Source organism: Pseudophryne corroboree, chromosome 6 (genome assembly GCF_028390025.1).
Source record: "Pseudophryne corroboree isolate aPseCor3 chromosome 6, aPseCor3.hap2, whole genome shotgun sequence".
In the NCBI taxonomy this organism is placed as follows: domain Eukaryota; kingdom Metazoa; phylum Chordata; class Amphibia; order Anura; family Myobatrachidae; genus Pseudophryne; species Pseudophryne corroboree.
In genome coordinates, this window is record NC_086449.1 from 433403797 (window position 1) to 433421568 (window position 17772).

The 17772-nt window shown below is 43.0% G+C and overlaps 1 protein-coding gene across 4 annotated transcripts in view; it reads left to right on the forward strand.

The window, feature by feature from the left end:
* Positions 1-17772, forward strand: part of BCAP29 (B cell receptor associated protein 29) — a 234664-nt gene that overhangs the window by 204380 nt on the left and 12512 nt on the right. For all 4 annotated transcript variants that reach the window (XM_063927066.1, XM_063927068.1, XM_063927067.1 and 1 more), the window contains one exon: positions 8969-9069. In XM_063927066.1, the coding sequence (XP_063783136.1) occupies positions 8969-9069 (101 nt within the window). The remainder of the gene's footprint in view (positions 1-8968; positions 9070-17772) is intronic.

Below are 17772 nucleotides of genomic sequence, written 5' to 3' on the forward strand. Positions count from 1 at the left end.
GCATTGATGTCGCTGTGGTCTTTGGCATCATGAATGACTTCTGAAGAAGCACACCTGAGGGTCTGTGAGTTGTCATAGACATCACACAACAAGTAAAAGATCTTCGGTGGGATGTAATGGAGTCCGAGATTGCCGGAGGTGCTGGATGCCGGCCAGTCTCTGGCGTTTTTTTTAAAGGGGCAATCACTTAGCAGGCACAGTTTTGACTTGTAAGTGTTTGCCCCTTTAAAAAAATGTCCGAGATTGTCCGGCATCCCGCACCTCCGGCGATCTCAGACTCCATTACATCCTGCCGAAGATCTTTTACTTGCTGTCTGATGTCTATGACAACTCGCTAAACCTCAGGTCTCTGACGTGTCCGCTGTATGTGCTTAACAGTGTCTTATATAGCGCAGCAAATGCCGTTGCGCTTTTCAATTGTAAACAGTGATAACATAAAACAATACAGTTGCAAATAACAGGGAAAAAGCAAGACTGGGTAATAACAGACCGTCATAGAGGTAGGAAGGCCCTGCTCGCAAACTTACAATCTGTGCCACATTGAAGATCTGATTCAGGAGGACAGATGCTTTTGAGTTAGTAATATTGCTGCCGAACTGAACATCTCACTGGGTACTGTGCACAATATCGTTTATGAGCAACTGGGGTACAGAAAAATGTGTTTACTCTGGTTACCGAAGCATTTCACAGAAGTTCACAAAACCAATAGGATGAGATTGTCTCTCAGGCACTTGACGTGGCACCATGAGGAGGAAGTGCAGTTCCCGCAGCGTATTGTTACAGGCGATGAATCGTGGGTGCATCATGTGACACCAGAGATGAAATAAGTGCCCATGACATGGAAATACTCATTGTCCCCACCTTCACTGATATTCAAAACAACATCCGCAAGAAGGTCATGGTAAACGTGTTTTGGGACCACAAGGTCGTGCTTCTTGTTGATTTCCTCACCAAGGGAGAAACTGTGAATGCTGGCCGCTATTGTGACCCAATGAGCTAGTTGCCGAGAGCAATTAGTCAAAAACAACCTGGTTTGCTGCGAGCAGGTGTCGTATTGCTGCACTGTAACACCAGGCCGCACTCAGCCAACCGCACGCATGGGTTTTTATAGTGCTACTTTTAGGAGGTACTGGACCATCCCCCCCCCTACAGCCCTGACTTTGCATCGACTGATTTCCATCTCTTTAGACCACTGAAGAAGCACCTGTGTGGAAGGCGATTCTTCACCAGTGGTGAAGTTCAGCAAGCCATCATGTCCTGGCTTCAGGCGCTTGTCACTGATTTATTTTGTACCAGGATAGATTCCTTGGTGTACTATTGAACAAATGCTTAGACAAGTATGGGAACGATGTAGAAAAATAATCTGTACTTAGGCCATATTATTGATTATACATATATTGATTATACATATACAGTATGTATGAGTTAAAGAAATTTATGTAATGAGAGGTCTTCTTAGTTTTCAACCAAACAGCACGTAGAACAAACGCCATCGGACAAAGACAGACAGGGAGTGGATGGATAGGAAGGGGGAAAAGGGGAGGAAACACATTTGCAGAGGAGTATGTACCTAACAGCTATAGGTAGTCGGAAGCCCACAGTAGGTGAACACTGATGGACAACTCCCTTACCGCCCCCTAAATGCGAGCAACTGCTTAAATAGGAGCCATGGGGACCAAATGATTGTAAAATCTTGGTGCTCACTCTTCAATGGCAGGATGAGGTTGTCCATGGACATATATTGATCAAGTCGCATACATCACTTAACCACTAAGAATGTGTCAATGCAGGGATTTCTTATAGATCGCATGGGGTCTATGTAAAAGGTTACATAGCCACAAACAAGGGCAAGATGTTAGATCTTCTTATAGGATAAGGGTGGTCATTCCGAGTTGATCGCTCGCCAGCAGTTTTTAGCAGCAGTGCAAACGCATTGTCACCTCCCACTGGGGAGTGTATTTTTGCTTTGCAGAAGTGCGAACGCCTGTGCAGCTGAGCGCCTGCAAAAACATTTTGTGCAAAACAAGACCAGCCCTGAACTTACTCTTCGTGTGCGTTGATTATAACGGTGGAGGGTTGGCTTTTGACGTCACCCACCCAGCGATCGCCCAGCCATGCCTGCGTTTTCCCTGGCACACCTGCATTTTTCTAAGCACGCCCTGAAAACAGTCAGTTGACACCCAGAAACGCCCCTCTCCTGTAAATATTCTTGTGGCCGCCAGTGCGAATGAAAATGTCGCTAGAACCTGTGCAAAACCACAAAGGACTTTGTACCCCTACATTGTGCGTGCGCATTGCGGTGCATGCGCAGAAATGCTGATTTTTAGCCTGATCGCTGCTCTGCGAACAACGGCAGCTAGCGATCAACTCGGAATGACCCCCAATGCTGGCAGTTTCTGTCACCTTATTCCAAAATGGGCACAGGCAGTGCAGCCCCACTATATACTGTATGTAACGGTGTGATGAGGGTTGTATTGCACTTCCAGGAGGTGTTGGGGACCCCCGGATACATTTATGCCAAGAGCCCTGGGCATCTGTACCAGCCGGTTATAACTTTATAGTGAGCGTTTTGCTTAATACATTTCTGGCCAGTCATCTGCCTCAACTAATGCCTTTAAATCTGCCTCTCAGTCACTTGTAAATGTTAGCCGAGTTCAGAAAAGGTTGTCAATAAGCAATTTATAAATGGAAGATGGGTTGTGGAGGATCATAGGCACATGGTTTCGAAAGGCGTAAGATTGCGTCTCAGGGGCCAGACTCGATAGGAAATGCTTAGCTAGAGATTTTTCCATACTTCCCTATCTGGTAGATCCCATTTGACTTAAATGGATGCAAAACTCATGACTTCAGAGGAGTCCATCAGATGGCTGATCTACGTAATCCCTTGCTGACACCATAGCCGGAATGAAGGGGAGAGAGCCATGGAGGGAAGGGAATGCTCCCAATTAGTGGCGTCACGGAGGACAGTGCAGGTGAAAGAATCGGTTGAGTTCACAAATGGTACCACCAGGAAAGGATGGGACTCAGCAGTGGATGAGGGAGCAGGGAGCCAAGGCAGACCATGAGCAACATCAGGGAGAGAAAACCAATCCATTTTATTTCAAAAGCTTTCATACATTGAGAACTATAGTAATTTTGCTTCTGGCTAATATGTTAATCATTTGCGCTTGTAAATGTGTTGTATTTCTCTTAGAGTAGACTTTCTAAAAAGAAAGCCAACAACATACTATATTAGAAAACCTGCTGTGGTTTTTCCCATTAACCCGTTGAAAGGAGCTCAGTTTCCTGTCCTTGAAATTCTCTTCCATACTTTTTAGATCCATCAGTTTGGGGTGTATGTCCTTCATAGTCCGCTCTTTTTTTATTTTTTATTTTGTTTTTGTTTTTTTTACAGTTTTCAAGCTTTTTCAAGGCAACTTTATATATTTTGGCGTCCAGGGCAAATATTACATGAGTGGGTCCATACACATTTACTAATTACAGGAGGCAACTGTACACTAAGAGGTTTATCAAGAGACCTGTACAACATTTTATAAATAAAAACATTTCCACAAACTGCAATCACCCATATAAAGAATTATTACCTTTTTTAGTGTTTAAGGAGACAAAATCAATGAAAGTTATGGAGCTTGATTTAGTGGTAAAGTTCAAATTGTTGCTTGGATTATGATCAAACCACTATGTGTGTTTTTATTTTTTTTTATTTTATTTGATCAAGAACTTTTATTTTTATATCACTTTTGTTAATCAGTTTGACAGCACAGGTTTGCATCATGGAACCCAGGAGATTCTTGTATTCCAGGTGAAATTAATCTAAAGCTACTTCTTAGGGAATTTTCTGTTCATGCACTACAATGTATTACGAGGAAGACATGGGTTAGCTCCCTATCCTGGTGTTTCCCATGTTAATGAACTTCTGTCCCTTTATGCAAGACTACGAGTTTGCAATTTATTTACCATTTTATTTATGCTTTTACTCTTCTTTTATGAGATGTTGATATTATTTAAGAACAGAACATCCCGCAGCAGAACCAGATATTGCCATGCATTTTATTATTATTTTTATGTATGCTTACAAAAAGATCTGTCACCACATGAGTATTAATAAAAATAGATAGATATTGTTTGTATGATTAGAAGGCTATTTAGAATGCCCATTTAATGTTATTTAAGTGCCCAGGTTACCTCTTTTGAACCTGCAATGAAATGAGACACATAATTATTTGCATTGCCTGAATCTCTGTTACTAGTAATATGTGATGCTTCATTCTGGGAATATTTTGGCAATAGACTGAATGGATACCTCACCTCGAATAGCAAATTAGTTTTGGCAACAAATACATTATTGCAATGTCTCATCTGTGACATTGTTCGTACAGTACATAGAATTTCAGGGAACAAGAAAATATAGCATTTATCTGGCATCAGTAATTATTTTATTTCAGGTAACCATTTGCCTGTCTTGACATGTGTCTGATTCTCATCTTTTATTTTTTCTTATTTTTTTGTAACACTTGATCACATTATTCTGAAAGAAAAATATCACGTTGCTTCAAGTGAGGTTATCCTACAGTACTCTATGGCAGCCAATACAATAGGTATAAATCCATTCTAGATACAGTAGGTTTAAGTAGTTGATAAAACCCTTTGATGGTATATAGTGGTGTCTTTTCCTGTTTATAGGTAGGCAAGTATTGGTTCATTTTTTCCCTGCTCCATGCAGCTGTTATCTGTTCCTACTTTACTGGCTATGCCGTATTCTCCTGCTGCAAGCCAAGGATGGACTGGCTACTCAAGCGCCAATCTATTACCATACAGAGATAGTCTGGTAGTGAGTAATTGAAATATCCCACATGACTTCTGCGCATGTTCACACTCTGGCGACATTCCTTATCCACAGAGAGCTGCCAGGTTTAAGGGGAAACCGGAAGTCCTTGTAAGCGTTCATCATCCAGTTAACTGGCGTGATTGTATGAGTTGTGCTCACAGTCGGCTGGGCTTTCCCTGGCATGGTCGCGTCCCACAGCTCCGCCCCCTCTTTCTGCCGCTCCACACCCTGCTGAGACTGCTGTCCGTCACTTTAAAAGAGTATTTAGCTGTTGGTTGTAACTATATTATGTACAAACATTAAGCCTTATTATTTTAGTTTTATTATTGGCCTTTTAATCTTCTCATTTGAAAATTAATAGACAAATAATCAAATTGTTCTTTTATATAATTAGTACGCAATACATTTATTGTGATACACTGACGAAATCATACTGTTTTATTTCAGCTAAAAGTCTTTCCTTTGAAAGATATTAGATGAGGTGTGAGTATATAGCCAAAACATTGGAACAATGTGGAGTGCTTTTGTTTTGTAGACTTCTAGATATCATGTCGTCTTGATTAGAGATACTGGTGTTTTTAGTCCAAACAGAGGCAGTATGTACGCTGTCTTGTAAAACAAGGCAGTAGTTACTTTTGGCTCATATTGCATGTTGTGAACAAAGAGTTTATAACTAAAACATTGAATGACATTTTACATTGTGTTTTTCGTAGTTTTGTAGTGAGAAATATGTCATTTGTAATATGTGGATCCACTTACTCTTTGTAGTTTAGGATTTCTTTTCTGGATTAATGGTCCTTCAAATATTGCATTATCAAAGCACCGTGATCTCATGGGCATTGGTAAACCGCACCAGTTAAATGTATTAAACAAATCTTGTAATTTGTTCACCTTTTTTCACAGCATTCATTGCTCATATCAAAGTTTCCTTCAGCGTGTATATTATACATTTCCCAAGTACTCCATTCAGCAATAATGCTATAGAACACTGCAAATAACATTGAGAGCTAACACACCTATAACAGTGTATGTTTGTGTACAGGTCTATTCGCTTCCATTATTTTTTTGACTATCAATATGAAATTGGCTTTAAGAATATGCATTAACCACTTCAAAATAACAACCATGTGTATGAGGACTAATAAATATGACTGCAAATAAGTCAAGACTTGTCAAGCAAATGTGGTCTATTGGTAAAAAGAATGGCGCTACCCAGTTGCTAACAGAAGGAGGTATGCACAGTAAAATAAAAAAAGGAATTTTAATTAATAGTTGTATATAAACAAATAAAATGCATGTCATAAAATACCATATGTAACAAAACTGTATGGACAAGGTAACAGCATGTGAATATCGTCCCGACAAGGGGATGTATAGGACAATACAAAGTAGAAAATGTACATGAATGAGTCCCACCGGAAGGTTCGTAGGGGAGCTGCAGGTCACGATTAGATGCAGAGTAGTCCGGACTTAGCCTACACAAAGCTCCCAGATCTTAAGTACTGTCTTGGTAGGCGGACTGCCTTCTGTGTCCCAAGAAGTGCTGGCGCCGACGCATTTTGGAACGTTCTGGAAAAAAAATGGTTTTATTGAAAGATGTAAAATAAATAAAAAAGCCTAATTACTCTGGATTATTAATGTTAGATAGCATTAAAATGGTTGATCAAGGTTTCTAATATATAGCAGTATATTTTCATTAAAACATTAAAGCAAAAAAAAAAAAAAAAAGTGGTTAAACAAGAACTAATTTTTTTATTTTTATTTTAACCTAGTTTTATCCCAACCATGGTTACAATCAATATCATGTTTTTAAGGACATGGAGTGTGCATCAATATATGAATAGAAAAAAGTTAAGGTTAAAAGTCTGGTACACAAGCTAAAGAGTCTGTCAGAATGTACTGTATTATGCAAGGTTTTTAAGTTAACCTTGAAATGAGTGACACAATCCGTAACATACTTTTTTTATTTTTAAATCCAGTTTTATTATGTAAAGTATGATAAAAAAATATATTTAATATATAAATATTTACTTAATTTATGTCCTAATAATGAGAGATTCATTTTACTTGGCATGTTCAAATCTCATAAGTGATCTTTAAAATTTCAATCATACATCCTTAATGATCAACAATGAAACTTTTAAAGTGGTCCTCAACTTTTCCTAACCTTGTCCACTACCTCACTTATGTTTTGTAAATGTTACCAAGCACCCTCTTATTTATAAATGTTTACCTAGTAATGCATGATTTGCTTTGTGCATACACAAATGGACATGCGGTGAGCTAAAAGGCTAAATAGGCACTAGCTAGCACCAGAGCCAGATTTACACACAAAATATGAGCCAAAGGGTACATGTGGGCATTATACACAGGTGCAGCAGTATAAACTCCTGGAAATTTGGTGAGTTTTGATCAGAGATGTGCGGAAAGATACACAGGTGAGGCACTGCCTCACCTGCCATAGACTTTTTACTCCAGAGTTTTGTCTATAAAAATGATTCGAATAATGCAAAGAAGATATTTCAAACATGTTCTTTGTATTTTTCATATACTTTATATAGTCAAAACTCTGGTACAAACGTAAGTATGACAGGAAAGGCTCTGCCTCACCCCACCGCACGTCACAATCCGCAATAAATATGATTGATATACATTGACTATGTAGACAGGAGAAAGCCTGTGATGAGTTATCGCCATATTTGAAATGCTACTTAACTGACAATATGCTTTTTAACTGATGTGACCTGAAAAAATTGTCGATTTTTTTTTTTTTTTTTTTTTAATTAATTTAATGAAGGTAAATAAATAAAAAAAATTGAAATATTTTTGGAAAAAAATATGCCTGAGGGTGTCTCGTACTCCATCATTTCCATAGTTCCCCACTGTAAACCTCCTACTACTCCCCCCTGTTGGCAATATAGACCATTGACTTAACCCCCAATACCCTTGTTTTCACTGTTCCCTCAACCCTTGAGTCAAATTATTTTAATGGAGCATTGCCTCCTATCCCCACCCCAGGGATGTTACTTCCCAGCCCCAGCGGATCATGTGTCACTTACAGAGATAAGTCAAATAGTGCTGGGGTGAGGAGGAATAAGTTCCACTCCTTGCATGGCTTTCTGGGGCACGATTCTTGCAGTGATTTTAGTGGTTATGGACTGCTACATCACTGCACACATATTGGAGTATTATCCACAAGTAGTGTGACAGCGAACTGTCAATTGTTAATTTGCGATTGCCCACTCACTGTGATTTTTTTCACATTTTCTCTGGACAATTAATCCTTGGAGGGGGGGACCTCACTGTTTTGGATTCACCTGGGAAGTGTCCTAAAACATTGCAACAACCTATTATCTTTCAACGAATTACCATTGCTGCTAGTACGCAATCTATTGCTGCTGTTAAATATCCTCTGGTGCTTGCCTATAATGTGTACCATATTAATTGCTTACTTTCTCATTTAGGTATTAATTTCCTTTTTTAATTAAATTATTGCACTATTTGTACCATTTTCATTCTGTTATTAAATGTGTTTTAAGATATCTGGAGAAGGATCTAGAAACTAGTTGAGTTTTCTCCTTGTACAGTATATATGCACAATGTCCAACAAAGGGAAGACCAGCTTGTAAAATAGAGAAATTGTCTCTTGTGGGGTAGTAACATAATTGCTTGCATGCTCTTCCTACAGTATCCCTTTCTCTGACTTGGGTTTGACTGCGAGGAACATTGGTGTTAAGGATATAGGGCCTAATTCAGATCTGATCGCAGCAGCAAATTTGTTAACTAATGGGCAAAACCATGTGCACTGCAGGGGAGGCAGATATAACATGTGCAGAGAGAGTTAGATTTGGGTGGGTTATAATGTTTCTGTGCAGGGTAAATACTGGCTGCTTTATTTTTACACTGCAATTTAGATTTCAGTTTGAACACACCCCACCCGCATCTAACTCTCTCTGCACATGTTATATCTGCCCCCCCTGCAGTGCACGTGGTTTTGCCCATTTGCTAACAAATTTGCTGCTGCAATCAGATCTGAATTAGGCCCATAGTATGGGGAAGGTTATATTTTGTCTGGGCAGAGTTTGCAAGACCTTTATTTTATTGTACTTTAAACTTTGATTGCTGTTGCTTATATTCCAGCACTTTCCAAATCCCAAGCAGAAGTCATTGCTCTGAAGAAGCAGAGTGAAGGTCTTACAAGAGAATATGATCGCCTTCTAAAGGAACATGAGCAACTACAGGTATGTACCTTACTTTTTCCCCATGTTTTAGGTTGCATAAGTCTTCCACATGGGTGGCATTCGATATACCGGCTGTCGGGATCCCGGCGCTCAGCATACCGGCGCCGGGATACAGACAACTATTCTCCCTCTTGATGTGTCCACGACAACCCTAGAGGGAGAATAAATAGCGTGGCGTGCGTAGCGATCCTGCAAGGGGCTCTTTTGCGCTCGCCCCGCTGCCGGCATTTGCTGGGCGCTGGGATCCTGAAAGCCGGACAGTCATAGTACACCCCTTCCACATACTGTACACAAGCTGTCTTTGAAAATGATTCCTGTCAATGTACTTGTATGAGGTGATCTTCATATCTATATGTATATCTCTCTCTGGGCCTAATTCAGAAGTGGATGCTGCTGTGTACTCTCTTGTATCTGTGGCTGGAGTTGAGGTTGCGATAATATGTTAATGCTAGTATCCGCCTTCCCCTGGTGTAGTAGCCTGCTTCTCAATGTGCAAGGTCTGAGACGCCTACTTTCTGCATCTCTGCACGCTGTAATACCGCCAGTGATTCTGTACATGCCACCATCAATGGACCGTCACTAGCACCATCGACCCTTGCAACAGCCCTATGGCAGGTGCAGTTTCTCCTGACTGTGGCCACTGTGACTGCAGCTGTGCGTTTGGTAACGCAGACTCTTTGCACTAACTTCCAGCCAACTTCGTTCTTCTCCCTGAACAATTTAGCTGATCTTCGAGTGTACAGAGACCAGCTGCAGCAGTGGGAACTTTTTTTTACTACTAAGGGTAACTGGGGGGTACTATTAGAATATAAGACCAATGGGGGTGGGAAGTTATTTTATAATAGGAGCCTATGGACACAAGGGGATAGGGGTGTGAAACACCCCCTAGAGATATACAGTAGTGGCGAAAATTGTGGCTACCTTTTGGAAAATGTCTGTTTTTAGGGTTTCATTTCATATAAATGCATTATTTTTAATGATCATATGAAGGTATGTACACTGGAAAGATAATTTTATACACAATATAATGCAGTTCACTGCAATGAATTATCTTTATTACGTAAAAAGTTATAGCCAAATAAAGGTAAGGAGACTTTGTTATGTAAAGAGAGTGGATTTCTTCAACTCAAAACTGACCAATAGGAGTGTTTGTTCTGAGAGCCAATCAGGTGTTGCGATGCCACAAAATGGATCTAATAAGGTGCTAGCATGAGTAAGCTCACATTTGTTGCTACCAGAATTGACGTTAAAACAATTTGTTTAGTTGTTTGATTATCACTAAGTTGGTCACTGATTTTTATGATTTTTTTTTTTTTTTTTTTTACTGTCATTTCCTGCAGTAAGCTGTGTAACTTATTTAGGATGACAAGCAAAGTAAAAAGAGCTGACTGGTCACCTAGAAAGGACATACAAAATAATTATTTCACATGAAGAAGGTTACTTACAACAAAATTATAAGTAAAGTAGATGGCAACATAACTAAAGGAGGAACTTCGAAACTGTGGAATAAGTATCAACAGACTAATGACCAAAATCAGATCTGATCGCTGCTGTGTGTTTTCGCACAGCGGGCGATTATCGAACTACTGCGCATGCGTATGCACCATAATGCGCAGGTGCGTCGCCAAACCGACAGGATGGTGCAAAAATTTTGATCGCACGGGCGTTCGCAAGGTTATTGACAGGAAGAGGACGTTTGTAGGTGGCAACTGTCCATTTTCTGGGCGTATCTGGAAAAACGCAGGTGTTCCTAAGCGTTTTCAGGGCGGGTGTGTGACATCAGCTCCGGCCCTGATCAGCCTGATTTCTTTGCACTGGAGGGAGTAAGTATTGAGCTACGCACAGCTGCACAGAATGGGAACGGTTTTGCAGCTGTCCACTGACTGAGAGGAATTTTCGCCCAGCGTACAGATGCTTTCGCACACTTGCACGGGGCGAATTTTCTCTCCCCCTGGGTGGCGACTATATTAGGCCCTCAGTCCATTCAAAACCAAACTGGTAAAGGTAAGAAAAGATCCACAACACAATGCTGATAATGAAAAAGCTGTGCTTGAGAGAGAGAAAAAAATCGTCTGAGGCAATTCAAAATAATTTACGTGAATGTGGTGTAAACATCAGTGCCAGGACTGTTCGACGCAGACTTCAATATTTCATTTTAAATGCCAGCATTCCAAGTAAGAAGTCACTTTTATATCTCAAACAAAGACAGAAAAGATTAGAATGGGCTTAAAAGCAAATTAGTGAATCAGAAGAACAATGGAACAGTGTCATCTGGAGTGACGAAACCAGAATATCCATATTTGGTAGTGAAGGAATGGAATATGTCCGCAGAAGAATTGGAGATTTGCTACCTTAGTGCACACTACTTTGAAACATTTGGTTCTGCTGTGGGGATATACAGTATGACAGCAAAAGGTGTGCAACAAATTTGTGTGATCAATGGCACTTTAAATAGCAGTAAATACATCAGTGTCCCGCAGTGTGGAGCGCGGGGCAGTTGGTGGGAGCACAAATTATGCAGAGCAGTGGGTGAATAGACAATGTGTGCATGCGCACAGCATTTATACTCAGTGCAAAAAGAGCCTGGGGGCAGCTCAGCATCTCTGAGAGTGCTGGGCATGCCCCCACAGTGCCGGAAACGGGAGTGATATGAAACTTATGAGTGACATGAGGCTTATCCCTAGGCTCCATACCTTTTCTGACTTGGGCACGCTTTTGGCACGCCAAAGGTCCCGACCCACTGGCCACCAATATTGGGAGGTATGTAATTGCAGCAAAAGGCTTCCCAACAAAGTACTAATGAATATTGTGCGAAACAAAGAAATGTACTTTCCCACAGTTCAGTACGTTTAACTGTTTTCAAAATGTAGAATTGTGTTGCAAAGTTCATTGTATTATGTTCTAAATTACATTTCTGTTGTAATGATGTATGCTTTTTAGTATAATTCTAAAATTCATTAGTGCTATCAGATGCTCAACTTAAAAAATGCAGTTTCAAAAAGGTTTCCCCAATTTTGCCCACTACTGTATGTGTGCGAGTGTGTGTGTGTGTGTGTGTATATATATATATATATATATGTGTATATATATGTATGTATATATTCCTCCAAAATAGCATGGCACTCACAGGGACACGTCTGTGAGTGCCGTGCTGTTTTGGAGGAATACCAGGCACCGGGACCAGCTGTATTGAGAGTGCCGGCTGATTTGGAATACTATATATATATATATATATATATATATATTTCTCTGACGTCCTAGTGGATGCTGGGAACTCCGTAAGGACCATGGGGAATAGCGGCTCCGCAGGAGACTGGGCACAAAAGTAAAAGCTTTAGGACTACCTGGTGTGCACTGGCTCCTCCCCCTATGACCCTCCTCCAAGCCTCAGTTAGATTTTTGTGCCCGGCCGAGAAGGGTGCATACTAGGGGCTCTCCTGAGCTTCTTAGTGAAAAGTTTAGTTTTAGATTTTTTATTTTCAGTGAGACCTGCTGGTAACAGGCTCACTGCATCGAGGGACTAAGGGGAGAAGAAGCGAACTCACCTGCGTGCAGAGTGGATTGGGCTTCTTAGGCTACTGGACACCATTAGCTCCAGAGGGACCGAACACAGGCCCAGCCTCGGAGCTCGGTCCCGGAGCCGCGCCGCCGGCCCCCTTACAGAGCCAGAAGCAAGAAAAGGTCCGGAAAAATCGGCGGCAGAAGACATCAGTCTTCAACAAGGTAGCGCACAGCACTGCAGCTGTGCGCCATTGTTACTCAGGCACACTTCACACTCCGGTCACTGAGGGTGCAGGGCGCTAGGGGGGGGGGCGCCCTGAGCAGCAATGTAAAACACCTTGGCTGGCATAAATACACCACATATAACCCCCAGGGCTATATGGGTGTATTTTAACCCCTGCCAGAATTACCAAAAAAGCGGGAGAAAAGGCCGCAGAGAAGGGGGCGGAGCCTATCTCCTCAGCACACGGGCGCCATTTTCCATCTCGGCTCCGCTGGAAGGACGTCTCCCTGAGTCTCCCCTGCAGTCCTGCACTACAGAAAAGGGTAAAAAAGAGAGGGGGGGGCACTAATTTGGCGCAGTTTTATATTAACAGCAGCTATAAAGGAAAAGCACACTTGATAGTGGTATTCCTGTATATATATAGCGCTCTGGTGTGTGCTGGCAAACTCTCCCTCTGTCTCCCCAAAGGGCTAGTGGGGTCCTGTCCTCTATCAGAGCATTCCCTGTGTGTGTGCGGTGTGTCGGTACGATTGTGTCGACATGTTTGAGGAGGAAAATGAGATGGAAGCGGAGCAATTGCCTATTATACAGTTGTCACCCCCTAGGGAGTCGACACCTGAGTGGATGAGCTTGTGGAAGGAACTGCGTGACAGTGTCAGCTCCTTACGACAGACAGTTGACGACATGAGACAGCCGGCTAATCAGCTTGTGCCTGTCCAGGGGTCTCAAACGCCATCAGGGGCTTTAAAACGCCCGTTACCTCAAATGGCAGACACAGACACGGATACTGACTCCAGTGTCGATGATGAGGAGACAAACGTGACTTCCACTAGGGCCACACGTTACATGATTGAAGCAATAAAAAATGTATTGCATATATCTGATAATACAAGTACAGGTTGAGTATCCCATATCCAAATATTCCGAAATACGGAATATTCCGAAATACGGACTTTTTTGAGTGAGATAGTGGAACCTTTGTTTTTTGATGGCTCAATGTACACAAACTTTGTTTAATACACAAAGTTATTAAAAATATTGTATTAAATGACCTTCAGGCTGTGTGCATTAGGTGTATATGAAACATAAATGAATTGTGTGAATGTAGACACACTTTGTTTAATGCACAAAGTTCTAAAAAATATTGGCTAAAATTACCATCAGGCTGTGTGTATAAGGTGTATATGTAACATAAATGCATTCTGTGCTTAGATTAAGGTCCCATCACCATGATAACTCATTATGGTATGCAATTATTCCAAAATACGGAAAAATCCGATATCCAAAATACCTCTGGTCCCAAGCATTTTGGATAAGGGATACTCAACCTGTACCACTAAGAAGGGTATTATGTTTGGTGAGAAAAAACTGCCTGTAGTTTTTCCTGTATCCGAGGAATTAAATGAAGTGTGTGATGAGGCGTGGGTTTCCCCCGATAAAAAACTGATAATTCCTAAAAGGTTATTGGCATCGTACCCTTTCCCGCCAGAGGATAGGGCACGTTGGGAAACACCCCCAAGGGTGGATAAAGCGCTCACACGCTTGTCTAAACAGGTAGCGATACCCTCTCCTGATACGGCCGCCCTAAAGGAACCTGCCGATAGAAAGCTGGAGAATATCCTAAAATGTATATACTCTCACACGGGTGTTATACTGCGACCAGCAATAGCCTCAGCCTGGATGTGCAGTGCGGGCCTGGCGTGGTCGGATTCCCTGACTGAAAATATTGATACCCTTGATAGGGACAGTATATTATTGACTATAGAGCATTTGAAGGATGCATTTCTATATATGCGTGATGCACAGAGGGATATTTGCCGACTGGCATCAAGAGTTAGCGCGCTGTCCATTTCTGCAAGAAGAGGTTTATGGACGCGGCAGTGGTCAGGTGATGCGGATTCTAAAAGGCACATGGAAGTATTGCCTTATAAGGGGGAGGAGTTATTTGGGGTAGGTCTATCAGACCTGGTAGCCACGGCAACTGCTGGAAAATCCACATTTTTACCCCAGGTAGCTTCTCAACCTAAGAAGACGCCATACTATCAGGCGCAGTCCTTTCGGCCCCATAAGGGCAAGCGGGCAAAAGGCGCCTCATTTCTGCCCCGTGGCAGAGGGAGAGGAAAAAGGCTGCAACAAACAGCCAGTTCCCAGGAACAAAAGCCCTCTCCCGCCTCTGCAAAGTCCTCAGCATGACGCTGGGGCTTTACAAGCGGACTCAGGCACGGTGGGGGCCCGTCTCAAGAAGTTCAGTGCGCAGTGGGCCCACTCGCAAGTGGACCCCTGGATCCTTCAGGTGGTATCTCAGGGGTACAAATTGGAATTCGAGACGTCTCCCCCTCGCCGTTTTCTAAAGTCTGCTTTACCGACGTCTCCCTCAGACAGGGAGGCAGTATTGGAAGCCATTCACAAGCTGTATTCCCAGCAGGTGATAATCAAGGTACCCCTCCTACAACAGGGAAAGGGGTACTATTCCACACTATTTGTGGTACCAAAGCCGGACGGCTCGGTGAGACCAATTTTAAACCTGAAATCCTTGAACACTTACATACAAAGGTTCAAATTCAAGATGGAGTCACTCAGAGCAGTGATTGCAAACCTGGAAGAAGGGGACTATATGGTGTCTCTGGACATCAAAGATGCTTACCTACACGTCCCAATTTACCCTTCTCACCAAGGGTACCTCAGGTTTGTGGTACAGAACTGTCACTATCAGTTTCAGACGCTGCCGTTTGGATTGTCCACGGCACCCCTGGTCTTTACCAAGGTAATGGCCGAAATGATGATACTCCTTCGAAGGAAGGGAGTTTTAGTTATCCCTTACTTGGACGATCTACTGATAAGGGCAAGATCCAGGGAACAGTTGGAAGTCGGGGTAGCACTATCTCAGATAGTGCTGCGCCAGCACGGTTGGATTCTCAATATTCCAAAATCGCAGCTGATCCCGACGACACGACTTCTATTCCTAGAGATGATCCTGGACACAGTCCAGAAAAAGGTGTTTCTCCCGGAGGAGAAAGCCAGGGAGTTATCCGAACTAGTCAGAAAGCTCCTAAAACCAGGCCAAGTCTCAGTGCATCAATGCACAAGGGTTCTGGGAAAAATGGTGGCTTCTTACGAAGCAATCCCATTCGGCAGATTCCACGCAAGAACCTTCCAGTGGGATCTGCTAGACAAATGGTCCGGGTCGCATCTTCAGATGCATCAGCGGATAATCTTGTCTCCAAGGACAAGAGTGTCTCTCCTGTGGTGGTTGCAGAGTGCTCATCTTCTAGAGGGCCGCAGATTCGGCATTCAGGACTGGGTCCTGGTGACCACGGATGCCAGCCTGAGAGGCTGGGGAGCAGTCACACAGGGAAGAAATTTCCAGGGCTTGTGGTCAAGCCTGGAGACATCACTTCACATAAATATCCTGGAGCTAAGAGCCATCTACTATGCTCTGAGCCTAGCAAGACCTCTGCTTCAAGGTCAGCCGGTGCTGATCCAGTCGGACAACATCACGGCAGTCGCCCACGTAAACAGACAGGGCGGCACAAGAAGCAGGAGGGCAATGACAGAAGTTGCAAGGATTCTTCGCTGGGCAGAAAATCATGTGATAGCACTGTCAGCAGTGTTCATTCCGGGAGTGGACAACTGGGAAGCAGACTTCCTCAGCAGACACGACCTCCACCCGGGGGAGTGGGGACTTCACCCAGAAGTCTTCCACATGATTGTGAACCGTTGGGAAAAACCAAAGGTGGACATGATGGCGTCCCGCCTCAACAAAAAACTAGACAGGTATTGCGCCAGGTCGAGGGACCCTCAGGCAATAGCTGTGGACGCTCTGGTAACACCATGGGTGTACCAGTCAGTGTATGTGTTCCCTCCTCTGCCTCTCATACCCAAGGTACTGAGGATCATAAGAAGGAGAGGAGTAAGGACTATACTCGTGGCTCCGGATTGGCCAAGAAGGACTTGGTACCCGGAACTTCAAGAGATGCTCACAGAGGACCCGTGGCCTCTACCTCTAAGAAAGGACCTGCTCCAGCAGGGACCCTGTCTGTTCCAAGACTTACCGCGGCTGCGTTTGACGGCATGGCGGTTGAACGCCGGATCCTGAAGGAAAAAGGCATTCCGGATGAAGTCATCCCTACCCTGATCAAAGCCAGGAAGGATGTAACCGTACAACATTATCACCGTATTTGGCGTAAATATGTTGCGTGGTGCGAGGCCAGGAAGGCCCCTACAGAGGAATTTCAACTGGGTCGTTTCCTGCATTTCCTGCAAACAGGACTGTCTATGGGCCTAAAATTAGGGTCCATTAAGGTTCAAATTTCGGCCCTGTCGATTTTCTTCCAAAAAGAACTGGCTTCAGTTCCTGAAGTACAGACGTTTGTCAAGGGGGTACTGCATATACAACCTCCTTTTGTGCCTCCAGTGGCACCTTGGGATCTCAATGTAGTTTTGGGATTCCTAAAATCACATTGGTTTGAACCACTTTCCACTGTGGACTTAAAATATCTCACATGGAAGGTGGTAATGCTGTTAGCCCTGGCTTCAGCCAGGCGTGTCTCAGAATTGGCGGCTTTATCCTATAAAAGCCCTTACCTAATTTTTCATACGGACAGGGCAGAATTGAGGACTCGTCCTCAATTTCTCCCTAAGGTGGTTTCAGCATTTCACTTGAACCAGCCTATTGTGGTGCCTGCGGCTACTAGGGACTTGGAGGACTCCAAGTTGCTGGACGTAGTCAGGGCCCTGAAAATATATGTTTCCAGGACGGCTGGAGTCAGAAAATCTGACTCGCTGTTTATCCTGTATGCACCCAACAAGCTGGGTGCTCCTGCTTCTAAGCAGACTATTGCTCGTTGGATTTGTAGTACAATTCAGCTTGCACATTCTGTGGCAGGCCTGCCACAGCCAAAATCTGTAAAAGCCCATTCCACAAGGAAAGTGGGCTCATCTTGGGCGGCTGCCCGAGGGGTCTCGGCTTTACAACTTTG